The 14,972-nt window shown below is 51.5% G+C and overlaps 1 protein-coding gene across 1 annotated transcript in view; it reads left to right on the top strand.

Moving 5' to 3' along the window:
- TG (thyroglobulin) overlaps positions 1-14,972 on the top strand; it is a 242,494-nt gene that overhangs the window by 199,022 nt on the left and 28,500 nt on the right. The window contains exons 42-43 of the mRNA XM_019931980.3: positions 8,033-8,197; positions 9,208-9,375. Coding sequence (XP_019787539.2) covers positions 8,033-8,197; positions 9,208-9,375 — 333 coding nt within the window. The remainder of the gene's footprint in view (positions 1-8,032; positions 8,198-9,207; positions 9,376-14,972) is intronic.

Raw genomic sequence — 14,972 nt, forward strand, 5'->3', positions numbered from 1 at the left:
AAAGTTGGGCTATGCAGAGAGCCTGGTGGAGTGATAGGCAGTGGGGAGATGGCGTGAATTTCACAGGACCCCTGCCCTCCATCAAGGCAGCATGGCATCATGGGAAAGCCACAGCATCTTGGGGTTCAGGAAATCTGGCTTCTTAACCTCCTTCGCTTGGTACCAGCAGCTTGCTAAACTTCTTTGACACCCTTTCCTGAGTATACCCCAATATCTTTTTGGAATGAAGTAGGGAACGTACAAAAGAGTGGTTAAACAAGTAATGTATTTTCTTTTTAAATCCTATTGGTTCTTCCTACTTCATCAGGTGGGTGAGCGTACTGAAATGAGATGGAGTGAGCGCTCTGTATAAAGCAGGGTGTGGGACAGTTGTAAATGCACGTCAAAGTGACGGAGGGTGGGTTCTGGTCTGTGTGGCTTTTCCAGGCTGCAGACATCACGAGGGCATGACAAGGGACCTTTGCAAGCCGTCCTGTGTAACTCTTCCCCATTCGGCACTCCGGACACAGGAGAAGCCAGACTCTCCCCGCCTTTCCTCTCTCTGTCCTGGCCACCCTCGCAAAGATTTTGTTTACGGGTCATCACCCATAAGCCACCCCGAGTGACGTGGAAAATAAGGGTGTGATGGGCTGAGTTCTGGTTGTTTCCAGCCATAGGTAGGACAGTGTAGGGGAGAGACAGCGCAAGCTTTATAACCCTGGCTCTGCTGCTTTTAGTCCCAAGACCTTGAAGAAAGTGTGTGCCCACTCTGAGCCTCCATCTACAAGGTGGGGATGATGGTCCACACGGGGCTGTTGCTGGGACCACATGAGAAAGTGTGCGTGAGTGACTGGCTCTTAGAAGGTACGTTGTAAACATTTAACTCCCTTCCACTTCCCTTTAAAAGTTAGATAAAGATGGAGCAGGAATTCCCTGGTGGTCCAGTGGTTAAGACTCCGTGCTTCCAATGCAGGGGGCTCAGGCCCTGGCTGGGGAACTAAGATCCCACATGCTGCGTGGTGTGGCCAGAAGCTTTTTAAAAAATGTTTTAACGCAAGTTATATAAAGATGGAGAGATGGAGGTGGAGAGAGGCTGCGGAGGGCTTAGCAGGCGTCCCAGGGCCGGGAGGAAGCAGACCCGGCCGTGAAGCCGTACCTCCTGCTCTGTTCCCTGCGCCTCAGAGGGACCAGGCTGTTTGTCTTTCCTGCAGGTTCTGACTCCTGCCATCAGCTGCAATTTATGAAGCGCTACCCCACTTTTCCACACTGGAAGTTGCTTTCAAAGGTTTAAAGAGAATGACAAGGTAGAATTAGTCACCAAAGGGCTGGCGAGCTGTTGTCCTATTGGGAGGACCCACAGAACTAAGGGGAAGAGAAGGAACGGAAGCCAGTGGTGAGCGTGTGCTCTGCACCAGGCCCCGTGCTGAGTTCCTCACACGGCGCGCTTCGTACACCTCTTGCAACAAGGCTGTGAGGCTGGATAGTGGAGAGCACTGAGGCTTAGAGAGGTGATGTATTTCGTACACACACACTTTTCCGTAAGACGGGAAGGACTCACGGAGCCTCTTTCCAGCCTTGCCTTTCACGCGCTCCCCTAGGTTACGATTCATCCCTGTACTTGGCGTTAAGATGCTTCGAGGCAAGGGCAACACCTCGTCTGATATTCGAAGGACATTAACAAGGGCTAAGATACAGCTTTTTTTCCTCATCCCAATTCCCTGGGCTTTCACCAACTGAAAACAAGAACTGCTGATTCCTAAGAAGAAGAGGAAGGGGGAAGCATGCTCTCATGCCCTCAGACTAGGGTTTCAAGATGAAAGTTGTGTTAATTATCATCCCTTTGACTGAAATTTTGCCAAACTCGAAGTGTTACAAATTAGACTAAAACTCATGCTTTTAGGGATCAAGAAAATAAGACTATTTCGGTGTAGAAAAGATTAAAGAGAATATTAACTTGGATGTACAGAAGGTTTTTTAAAAAGTCTATCTCTTGCTTTAGTTTGCAGAATTCTCTCTGAGTTGTCCGCCTCGATGGTGTCCCCCAGTCCGGCTAGTCTACAACATTCTGGTCTCAACCTTCCCGGTTTGGGCCCGTTCCTAGGAGAGGGTCCTATGCAGGGCAGTGGCAGTGATGCTCTGGACCACGCCTCACCCCTTTCTCCTCTGGGCACACGAGCCTCTGCTGAGCTTCCTGCCTCAGACAGCACCTCTCCCATTCATCCCACTCAGCGGCCAATCCACCATCCAGCCATTCCTTTGAGTTCCTGCTCACCAATGTTTAGCGAAGGTCTGCCGTATGCCAAGCTTTGTGCTAGGCTCCGGGGGTAAAGGAATAACCATCCCAACCTCTGCCATCAGAAGTTCATCTTCAGGAAGCTTCGAGGCTCATTTGCGGAGAGGCTATTGAAAGCTATGCACTATTTTCAGCACCGAGATGCAAAGACAAATGACTCAAGGACATTCCTAAAATACCTTCTCTAACACCTGTTCAGAAGCCTTTACTGACTCCTCACTGCCTGTGAGATACCTGTCCTGTATCTTGGGGTTTACTACCTTCTAATTGCACCTCTTGCTTAGGCTGGATTTAAAGCCCTCTCCCTTTTGTTCCTCACTATCTCTCTATGCCCATGTCTCTCTTCACCCAGGAGAATTAATTGGTCCATCCATCCATCTACCCATCCACTTACACAGCCACTGGCTCATTCATTCAGTACATATTTTTCTGAGTTCTAAGTCCTGTTCTGGGGATGCTGGGTTACTTGCAACGAGCTCCTACCCCCTACAGCTCCCTTGGGTAATCAGACCCCTGAGTTCACCTGCCATCCCCGCCTATTCCCCCCAAGAGTGGCCACCTGGCCTCTTTCCTTTTCTCTAATCATTTCCTCCCATCAGAGCCCACTCAAGTCCTTCTTCTGTGCAGCTTCCTCTGGACCCCCTCGCGCTCAGAAATCTCTCCCCGCTCTGAACTTTGAAAGCATGAGAATTCCCGGCTCTCTCTTGACGCTGATGATAGACAGACTCATCTTGAGGCCACTAACATGTGTGTCCTATGGATATAGTCCGTATTTTCAAAAAGTAGGAAGTGCATGTGAGCAGAAATCCAAGACAGAGGTTGCAGGGGACTCGCTACCTGTCACTAGGTTTGTAACAACACGTTTAAGTAAGTGACTTTGATAATGATAATATCAAATGATAGTACATCAACTTGTAGGAGTAAAATACCTGGGTAACAGTATTCATCACAACGATCATAACTAACTCCATCGAGTGATGATTCCATGTTAGGTAGTTTGCATCCATCATCTCGCTCACTCTGCGTACCAGCCCCATGAGTGTTCACCAAAATATCCCCATTTTTCAGATCAGGAGCTGGAAGCTCAGAATGACAAAGGGACTTGGCAAGATGGCAATGGGTGGAGCTGGGGTCGAAACCCTGGTCTGCCCGGGCCCGGAGCCATGACCTTCCACTTTGCTTTGGCCTCACATTCACAAGGGACGGAAAGGGACCGGTGACCAGAGGCATAAGACTGAGGGCTCACAAGGTTAGAACATGCTGCTAAGGAGCCAACTGCCTGGGTTCAAATCCCGGTGCCCTCGCTCCCCAGCTGTGAGACTCGGGGCAAGGAGCCTGATCTCTGCCCTGAGTTTCATCACCTGTAAGGCTGCGATAACCCTGTCCCCACCTCGTAGGGTTGTTCTTGGGTGTAAACCAGCCTCTATGTGCACAGCCTCCTAGCGTGTGTGGCACATGGTGAGTGTTATTTAAATGAGAATTATTGCCATCATTGTTACATCTACATGCAGGGCACCTTCGCAAGGGCTCGGCGTGAATTAACTCCTTGATTCCACACTGTGCCCCCGGCGGGCGCCCAGCTTCCCACCCACCCCCTCTTTCCCCATTAGGTAACATCACTGGCCCGCTCATGGGTGAGGGATCCATTGCAGGGGGGACAGGTGGCAGAAGGTGACGGACTCGAGGAAGGAGATGAGAAGGAACGGGCACCTCCTGGAGGGCTCACCTGCCACCCAGAGCCACTTTCTTGGACTCACCTGTCCCCCTAAGAGAGGGCCACCAGGCCCTCCTGGGACGGCGTGTTTGTTACAGAAACTCCCCCCTCCTTGGTGCTTTCTGGGGAAGACCTGTGAATGGCTCACGGAGGTGTCCATTTCAAGAAAAGTCTGGTGTGTCTGTGTGTGGCTGAGTGTATCTGTGTGTGTCTTTCTATCTGTGTCTCTGTGTGAGAGTGTGTGTTTTTGTGTGTGAGTCTGTGTGTGTCTGCAATGTGTGTGTGTGTGTCTGTGCGTGACTGTATGTGTGCATGGCTGTACTGTGAGTGTGTCTTTCTGTCTATGAGCACGTGCTCTGTGCCCGTGGTTGGCCAGGGTCATGCCCTGACTCTCAGGTGACCGTAGTGGCTGGCTGAGGTCAAGACACCTTCCTGTGTTCAGAGGTTCCAGAAAGAAAAAGCAGTGGTCAGCAATTGTGGTTTTGCCCTGCACTATTTTTAAAGTTAAGAAAACAGCAAGCGGAAATTCATTGCCACTCGATAGCTAGATCAGATTTAGATAAAGCGCGGGCCCAGGGCTGGGGATGGACGGCTGGCGTGACAGGCAGGCTGGAGAGACCCTGCTGCCGGTCCCCGGTCCCCTGAGCCCCGTGGCGCTCACAGCAGTAGGGACCTCACCTCCCGCCATGGGGAAGACGCAGCCACCTCCTCTGGGCATCTTCACCATGACCTGTGGAGTAGGTTCGTCGTCCCCATTCACAGATGAGGAAACCGAGGCCCCAGGTGTCACTCACTTGCCCAAGGTCACTACATCAGCGAGCATCAGGGTCGGGGTTTGAACCTGGTCCTTCTGCCCCCAAAGGCCCCGCTCTTTGCACGACTCTGCGCACCACACCCTCCTGCCGCCCCCAGTTCTCCGTCTTCAACCAAGTGCTTCAAAGTGAGGGCTGAGCCGGCTGTTGGCTTGTTTAACCACTGATTTTCCATGAAGAATGTGGTTTCCTTCAGAAAGATCGATTAAAACAAAGTCCTTGAAGACAGGAAAGTTCTCTGAGTTCTCTCTTGCAATGTCAGTGTAACCCACGCCTTTAACCACTTCCTCACCGTATCAGGGACTCTGGCTTTTGACATCTGTAGAAAACGTAGAACGCATTAGAGGGCCCCATCCTGAAGTCCGCACCTCCTCGCAGCCTCTCTGTGGGCAGAGCAGGCTCAGAGGCCCACCTCATCCTTCTGCAGTTCGTCAGCTCAAAGCGCCCTTTAGAACATGGGGCTTTAACCTTGAATATCGTGAGTGTGTATTAGTGTGTGTGTGTGTGTGTGTGTTTTCCCTTCAGACTGAACACATCCAGTGGTTCTCAGAAAGGCTGACATTCTCAGTGTTGGAAGGATAATCCCACGGGCACAGGGACTCCACGTCAGGGTTCAACCATCATGACCTTCACTTGCTGACACCATTGCTGAGCTCCAGGCTGGCTGGCATTGGCTGGCATATTACTTTTATCACTGCTTAGGACTCGCCCTGGTTTGTAGACGCTGAAGCTCAGAGCAAGAGCCCTTGGCTGGAGGTCCACAGAGCCTCTCTGTGCCTGAAACCCCCTCCTCTACAAAATAGGGTGCTAATTCCCCCTGCCCTATGGGATGGTAGTGAGGCTTAAGTAAATTAATATCTGTCGGATACTGAGGACGCACAGAAACGCTCCATCGAGGTTGGCTCTTGTGATTCTTGGGCATCTCAGCCGCCCCAGAGGGACCACGAGGATCAATACTTCTATGTCAAGGTGCCCAGGAGGAAAGGTGCTGAGGAACATGTGAAGTCAGCCTGCAGACTTGGGGCCGGGTCTGGAGCACAGAGCTTCTACTTTCGCTGCATTTAGCTTCTGGGATTTGGAGCCTCGACGTTCCGTGTGGGCAGGCCCAGCCCCAGGCTCCAGGCCCCAGTCAGAGGGCTGCCTGCCCTCTGGGCAGCTGCCTGGCCCAGTACTGCCCTCAGCTCTCTGTCTACCCTCAGGGCGGCCTATTGTCATTGCGGTGCCCGTGCTTTGCCCGTGACCCTCAGTCCTGACCTGAAGCATGAAGACCCCTGGGACCTCCCGGGGGCAGCGCTGGAATGTACTCCCTATTTCAGGAAACTCGTCCAGCAGGCTTTCAGGAGGGTCGGTGTCCCCCCCTCTAGACCTCTGTCTGTTTTACACGGTGGGTAGGAACACAATGACCTAGGGGAGCATGGGCACCGCACTTTACAGTTTCCAGAGTGCTTCCTCTGCATTACCTCAACGACCCTCTCAAAGACCCAGAGAGAGCCGCACCTGCTGGTAAACCCATTTCACGTATGAGGAAACCGAGCTCTCTGTTGCTGGTATTTTTAGCTCAGGGTAGGGCCTAAAATGGAAACATATACCATAGAGTCAGCCAGCTCAGTGTTCTCTTTACATTGGAGCAAGGGGGGCAGTTCAGCTCCTGGACACACCTTCTTGTTCTGGATGTGAAAACACACATGGCATCACGTGGGGCTGAGAGCACAGCCCAGGGGGTGGGCTGCTGAGACTGGGGTCCTGGCCCTGCCACTCACCAGCTGTGCGACGTTGGACAGGATACTGAACCTCTCTGTGCTTTACTTTCCTCCTCTCTAAGATAAGGGCATAAATAATATTTACCTCCCAGGGCTGTGGAGAGGATTTACTGAGTTAATACATGTGAAGTACTTGTAAACTGTGGTTGCCAAGCTCCCAGCTCCTGGTATATATTAGGGACTTGATAAGTGAGGATTCTCCCTTTCCTCTTGGAGGCTTAGTTTGCTTGTCGACAGGGCGGGGATGACAGTTGTACCCACCTTGTATTCTGGTTGTGACGATTACATGAGACAAAGCAGGGAGGGGGGACCACTTGGCAGGTAGCAGTAAGTGCCCCATGACCAATACTCTCCAGCCCAGCTGCCCCTCATTACAGAGGCTGGTCATAGATCTAGAGCTTTCCACGTTCTGCCCAAGGCCCTGGAGCACAGCAGACTCTGGAGCCCAGCTGTCTGAAGCCACAGGCTGTTTCCACCTCTGATAAGATTTTTGGCCGAGCTACTTAATTTCCCCATTTCTTTCTTTCTGTATTTATAAAATGGAGACAGGAACAGCCGCTAACGTACACATCTCTAATGAGGATCCAATGAGATAAAAAGGCGGAAGCTCTCGAGATAGTCTAAGTCCCCAGTCGATGGCCGTTCTGTTACTATTATTAGTGGCAGCATCACGAGTAATGGTAGCGGTACCAGCAGTCCAGTCCCAGACCGTCCCTGATTCTATGGTGGGCAGTAGCCCGCGTCTGAGCTGGAGGGAAGGGGTGACCCACAGAGGATGGGCCCCGGGGTCCTACCCTGGTCAAGACCCCACTCAGCTCACCTCTTCCACCCCTGGCAGAAGACCCAGTTCCACCAACAGTCCAGGCCCGGAGAGCCATGTCCCAGAACCCAGTAACCATCACCTGCATTCTTAGAGAGGAAATGCTCCCAGAGACCTGAAATTTGTACGGAGACTTACAATGACTTTGCTGATACAATTTACTTTCACAATGACTGTGTTTCCATCACCTTTGAGTGGGCATCTATTTTAAAGTCCAACTCTAGCTTAACTGAGCCAGGAAATCTTGCTCTTTAAGGAGCCCCCAGGAGGTGCTGGTGGGATGTATCCACTTTTGCAGAGTCCTCTTCTCAGGGGACAGTTCTAATATTTGTCCCTGTTCAACCACCATCAACTCTTTGCCTCAATATACAACTTTAGTTTATAGCCAAGACTGAAGGTCACTCGGTCCACTGCTCTCACTTTACAGGTGAGAAACTGAGGCCTAGGGAGACTCACTCAAGAGCTCACAACATGTTGATATAATATTGATCAGCTCTGACTTCCTAGATGCCTGTGGGTATCCCGGGAAGGGTCCTGGGACTCCCGTACCTAGAAGAAGGATGCAGAGCCCTGATGAGGCCCTGAGGTCTCTGGGCTGAGCAAAGGATGGGAGATGATCTAGACTTTGGGCCCTGAGTCTGCTTTGTCTTCCAGGGCGGCTCCGTGCTCTCCCCCGCCGCTGTCATCAGTCCGGAGAAGGCTCGGCAGCAGGCAGCTGCTTTGGCGAAGGAGGTTGGCTGCCCCACCTCGTCCATCCAAGAAATGGTGTCCTGCCTCCGCCGGGAGCCTGCCCGTGTCCTCAATGATGCCCAGACCAAGGTGGGCACTTGTGTGCGAGTTGGGAGGGACACCCTCTGATCTTTTACAAATGGAAACCAGGCCAGAAAGGAGACAAGACCCACCCAAGGCCACGCAGTAGGCAGGTGACCAGCTGGAACTGAGTGCATATTTCCAGAGCCCCTGTGCCGTGCGTAGGCCACAGGATGTGATGGACCAAGCACAGGTCCTGAGGGTCGGCAGTTCTCTCTGCTCATCAGATTTTATCTGTACGATGGGGATAATGATGGGAACATTATAGAGGAGGAAAAGAAAATGAAGTGACATAGGTAAAGGGTCTTGCTGGTACCCTGGTGGCACCCCGTCAAGCCACAGCGACATGCACTGAGCACTATGGTCACGGCTGCAGTGGAGCGAGGCCAACATGCCCCCTTAGGCAGGACAGTTGTGCGCTTCCTTCTCCAGCCTATAAAGACCCTGCTCACAGCCCCTAGTCTCTCTGGCTGGCCCTGATATTAACAAAGGGGACTCTAGCAGGAATAACTTGTCATCTGAGCTGACACTTTAATCCCTTCGGCAATGAGCCTGGACTTGCAGACGCGGCGCAGGTCTTATCCTCAGCTCCTCCAAATGTGGGCTAATTGGATGGTGGCTACAGCTGATGAATTCCCCTGTCATATCCTGCCTTTGGCCAGCACCTCCTCCTCGATCAATATCTCTTGCTTCACTCACTCAACCACAGGCTCAGGCTTACCCGTTCCTCCCTGTGGATCTGTTGTCACTTTGGCGGGAGGCTCTGGGATGCTCCCCTAGGGACCGACCACTGCTCAGAGCAAGACCCCCCTTCCCGGCGCTGTCGCCTGGTGTCCCGCCTGGCTGTTGTCTGGCCACGTTACTCTTATTTCCCAGTAGAGCTTTGGGTAAATAAGCAGCGCTGGTGTTCATAATGGTTCAGGCCCGATTAAGTGAAGCAATGCAACGATTATTCCGGTACCATTTTTATAAAGGACAAAGTCCATATAAATCATGACACCCCTTTGCACCTGATGCAGCTTCTGGCCGTGAGTGGCCCTTTCCACTACTGGGGCCCTGTGGTCAGTGGCCAGTACCTCCAAGAAGCTCCAGCCAGAGCACTGCAGAGAGCTCCACGGGTCAAGGTGGATCTGCTCATCGGGAGTTCTCAGGACGACGGGATCATCAGCAGAGCCAAGGCCGTGAAGGTAGGTGGGAGGAGGCCTCAGGGGCCCCTGCGGGGTGCGGCCCAGTGACTCTGGACCTAAGTCTGACCTTGGTCAAGAGTCATCGACTTACTTGCTTATTTTCAAAACAATCGCTGAAAAACTACATGTGCAAAGGCTCTATAAGAAGTTTGGGAGGTGGTAGTGGTGGGTGGGATTCAGAAATAAGACACCTGCCGAGTTGTGAGCAACACAGACACATCCACAGATTACAGCTGCGAAGGAATCACTGTGGGAAACTGCCAGTAGGGCTGCCCCAGGAGCTCTGCAGCTTCAGGGCTCCAGGCCGTGGGTACCGCTGCTCCATGAAAGATGCTTGTCCCACGGAGGCTGGGAGAAGGAGAGGCGTGGGGATGAAGAGAGTCCCGGCAGGGAAACCCAAACACTAGCCTTCCAAGCTCCCGAGCTTCCCAGCCGTCCCAGGAAAGTGTGGACCAGGCCCAGGGCAAGAGCAGCTTCGTGCGGAGACGCAGCAAAGTGCGAGGGACTTGTGAGGTCATTTATCTGCCTGAGCAGACACTTCCTCTCAGACCAGAGAGGCCATCACTCCTCACAGGATGCAGCCACCCAGGAAGAGGTCGAGCACGCTCCCCCCTGGCCTGCCCACCCCTCCTTGTCAAGCTACTCCTGATGGGTCCTCTAGGTCATCAGCCTGGGATGGTGGCCCCAGCACATGACACAAGGTGAGGACCCACACTCAGCCTAGGGCTCTGTCTGGCTCTATTGAATATAAGGCAGTTTCGTTGGAATGAATAACAACAAAAAAAGAATCATTAATGCAGCCAAATGGGGTCTGGCATCCTTTGGATTATGCTATTCCCTTGGGTAATCTACCTCACTTAGGGGAATCTATCTCACAGCGATAAAAGCACCACTTTGACATGAGATATATATACAAGGGTATTAATCACAGCATTGATTACTGTGGCAAAAACACTGAAAGCAACTCAGATGTCTATGAACAGGGAAATGGTTGACTACATGAAGATACACACTATTGAATATGATGAACTATTGAATATGATGCAGACGGTGAAAAGAATGAACCAGATACATCTCTCCTGGCTTGAGGATGCCTGTGATATGTTGTTAAATGGAAAACAAAAAAAAATCAGAATGCAGAGGAGTGTGAAATTAAGGTAGCATTCATAGATTGAAAAAACAACCAACCTGTGTATATCTGTAAAATGTAAGTGTGTATAATTGTATGTATTTCTGTGTGAAAGGATAGTGCTGCAGAAAGAGCCACAGCAAGCAATTAACATGGGCTGTCCCAGGAGGTGTGGCAATGTGAAAAAGAATACTATGCATTTAATATGACTAACATTACTAATATACGTGAGAATACATCACATAGGCATATATGTGTGCATATATATGTATATGTATAAGTAGAGAGCATTGTGTTGCGTTGTGTGTGTGTGTATTGGGGGGTGGCATAGAGCAGAGCTTAGGTCACTAACAGCTTCCATCCCGTTGACTCACAGCCACGGAGAAGGAACTTTTGCCCCTGATCCATCTCTACCTTTTTCTGCCGAGCGCCCATATATGACTCAGCCCTTTACTTCAAGGGGCTGCAACTTGATTATTGAACCAGACTAACACTCAGGAAACACTGAAACAATGCCACTCTCCACCACTAGCCCTGGGCTTTTCTTCTCTAAAGTAGTGGGTCTTCAAATTCCCACTACTTTGATCAAGCCCGTCATCAGTTAGAAAATAGTAAGCACAGTCATTTGAGTATAAATTATATACATGAGTACTCTTATACTAAGCGTTAAAAAGATTCACAAAAACAAAGAATTATAAAGCAAGAGAAAGAAATGAACGTCCTTACATTTGTGCTGCACTCTCTGCGTGCTGCCCGAGAGAGACGATGCCCTACAGCATGGGCAGCATGGAAAGACATGGCCATCGGCCCTGGACCCTCTTCCATGCAACACCTCATTCCACACTGCCCATCAGGGGAGGATGTGGAAATCTTGGTGCAGAAGATGCTATATCCTCACAGCTCTGGTTCTTTGGACCATGCACTGGAAATGCATCCCAGCCATCTCCGACCTTAGAGAGAGAGAACTCCATTCCCGGGAGCCTGGGGAATCGTCCTAGAAGCAGGCCCCAGCAGCACGTTCCTGTACTCCTCCCACCCCCAGTGGAAGGGCCATCCGTCGGGGCTGGGGGGAGGGGAGCTGTTACTGGCAGTCTTGGTGCTGGGGTTGACCATAGGGCAGCTCAAGTTTATATTTTCGGGTGATGCCAACCCATTGTAAGAGGATTGTCTGCGGCTGCCTTGGTGTTTCCTGGTCCTCTCCCAGCAGCATCTTGGGAGTTTCCCACCTCTGCCCTGAATTTCTGAACCCCCTCCAGCAGGGAACCTGCATCCAGAGGACTGGAAGCCCTCCTCAACAATGCATTGAGTTTCCCTCTGAGGCTTTCAAGGAGATGTTTCCTTGGTCCGCTTGCAAAGAAAGATCGTGTCTGCTGACAGAGCTCACTGCCTGCACCAGGAAGGAGACGGGTGGGAGAGCGTGCCCTCAAGTCCAGGCACCAGAATAGGGAACAGGCTGACTATTCCTGTCTGACTTCCCTTCTCCATTTATTCTCCTTTGAACAGGCACTAGTGCAGTCGTTGGGTGGTTCTTGTGAGCCTGCATCCCGCTGGGAACCCACCTAGGTGCTGACTGCTGTGGACAGTTGGGAGAAGCAGGGATGCAGTAACAGTCGGGTTTGAGGCCAAGTCCACACTTGCAGTGCCATTACATGCCGCCATCTCCTGAACATGTACCTCCAGCCCCACTCTGTACCTCCCACCTGGGCTTTTCCCTTGAACTCTAGACTGGGTTAGCGCAGGGTCTACTTGACGTCTTCACTTAGATGTCTGATCGCTTCTCAGTCTTAACACAGCAAAAATGAACTGCTGATTCCACTTATGTCCCCACCCCCAACCAGCTTATGCCCCCGCTGTCTTCACCATCTCAATAAACAGCAACCCAGACTCCAAACCTCTCTCTCTGCCTACCAGCATTCCATCAGCACGTCTATCTTCAAGATGTTTCCAACCCCCTCTCCCACCTCTTCTGCCACCACCCTGATGCTTGCCATCATCTTTCTCCGGGAGCTTTGCAATGGCCCCCAACCATCTCCCTGCTTCTGGCTTTGCCCCCTTTGCTCTATGAGAGCCACAGGGGCTGGAGTAATCCCTTTACGGTGTAAGTCAGATCACGTCACTCCTCTTCTTAAAGCCGTCCAGTGGTCTCAGCTCATGCAGAGGAAAAGCCACAGTCCTTAACGCCCACTATCTGACGTGGCCACTGTTTGTCCTCTGACCTCGTTCCTGCTGCCCGCCTCCTCCCGCTGACTGTGTTTCAGCCTAACCGGTCCCTGTGGTGCTCCTCAAATCTGCCGCGCACACTCCCACCTTAGGGTCTTGGCGCTTTCTGTTCCCCCTTCTAGAATGTTCCTCCCCAGGTACCTCATTCCCTCACTTCCTTCATCCTGGACCACTCTGGTGGCAAAGGCATCCACACCCCCAGCACCCTCTCTCCCCTTTATCCTGCCCCCCGTCCTCAGCACCTGTTCCCCTTGACATGTTCTATATTCGTCTACTCTGTTTCTTCCTCCTCTGGAATGTGAGCCCCAGGAGCTCTGAGACTTTATCTATTTTGCTTTCTGCTATATCTGTGGTGCCTACAAAAGTGGCTGGCACACAGTAAGTGCTCAATGAATCTTTATTCAGTGGAAAGAATGAAATTATGGGTCTGACCTAGGAGTCTTCAAGGAGATCATTTATTCCCAAACGACCCTATGGATCAGGGATTCTTATCACTAACGCTCAGATGGGAAACCAGTTCAGAGAGAAGCCAGAATTCAACGCCAAAGGCACCCTTTTGCCATCCCAGCCCTCTGGGAAAAGCCAGGCCTTCCCTCCACGAGCTTGTCGTCCAACAATGACAGCATATGCCGGGTGAGCACAAACCCATCTAGAATCAGGGCCCCTCGGTGCAAAGGGCTTTGCAGTTGCACCCACATTCTTCTTTTCTCTCAGCCATAATGCTATGAGCTCCATACCCACGAACCAACATTTAACACCATTGTACGGAGGGAGAAATAAGTATCGAGAGGTTTAATGATTGTCCCAAGGTCTACTAGCTAGTCATTTGCAAAGCCAAGTCTCCACTGAAGGTCCTCTGGCTCCAACTGGGGGCACTTTGTGTGCTAAAGTTAGGACAGGGATGGAAATGCACTAGCACCACCTACACCACCCTACAGCCAGATCATAGCCCAGAGGAATAATCCTCAGAATCATGCCCAACACAGAAATGCCATGGAGTAGCGTGGACACCCACGTGGGAACCAAGCTACCAGCTGCCCTCTGGAGGTGGTATTGAAGTTCCTCTTTTATTTCCAAACATTCTGCTCACTCATGCCCTCCGGGTTGCCTTCCCTTCCTCAGCCTGCTCGTGACCTGTATTCAGCGTTGGGTTGTGGGTTTCTCCATTTCCACCTGGAAGGCTTCATAGCCCCTGAGTCCAGCTGCCGTTAGCCGAGGAGAAACCCAGGATGGCACGTTCCTGAGGGCCTCCATCCCAGTGATTCCTTTCCCGAATCCTCTGTCCATCCACATGGGCTGAGCCCTTCCCACCCTGTCTGTGCTGAGAAGCAGAACATACCTGCAACTGTAGAAAATGTCCACATCCGCCTAGAACAGGGTCTCAAGTAGGTTTTCCCAACACAGAGACCTATTCATCTAGTCATGGGGATACTTCACAAGGTCACTTACTACGTGCCAGGTGCCATGCTAGGTGTCTGGGGGCATCAATACAAATTAAACCCTGCCCTCGGGGAGCTCAGTCAAGTAACGAAATAGAAAATGGGCAAAAGTAAGTAACTAAAATGCAGTTTGATACACACTATTTGGAGAGATGGTCGTCCTACTGTAGGACCTCAGGGCAGTTAGGGAAGGGGGCGTCACTGGACCCGCAGTGGCACTGCCAGCAGTAGTGACCCAGTGACGAAGGAACTGACCAGGACCCTGTTCCCCCAGCTGTCTGTCAACGGAGCGGGGAGAGTGCCCTGGGTGTCCATGGATTGTAATCAGGGGTATATGAGTTCTCCAGAGCCTGAGCCTCAGTTTCCCTATCTGTAAAATTGGGAGATTATTAGTACATATCCTCATAAAGATATTGAAGGAAATCATACATGCAGCAATGTCTGGAAAATACCATGTGCTCGATAAATATTAGTTTTTCCCTTAATTCTTTAACTGTACTACTATGGTCAGTATCCAAAGCTATTGTCCCCAATCCAGAGAAGAATCCCGAGAAAGCAGGAATACAGAGGACGCACAATCACTAAATCACCTCGCCTGACCTGAGCCAATTTTCCAAATCCTGGCAGACGCACACACACGCTTTCTCCTCATGCCACCCTGCATCAGTACCATCCGGAGCCCAGCCCACAAACACACACCACCCAGCTCCCTGGGGGAAGCCACAGGAGGGGCAGATGTCCCTCCCACCCCAAGTGAGCCCCCGGACTCACGCGTCCATCACATCAGCGGAGACCCACTAAATTCCCGC

This window comes from Tursiops truncatus, chromosome 17 (genome assembly GCF_011762595.2).
Source record: "Tursiops truncatus isolate mTurTru1 chromosome 17, mTurTru1.mat.Y, whole genome shotgun sequence".
NCBI classification, from domain to species: Eukaryota; Metazoa; Chordata; class Mammalia; order Artiodactyla; family Delphinidae; genus Tursiops; species Tursiops truncatus.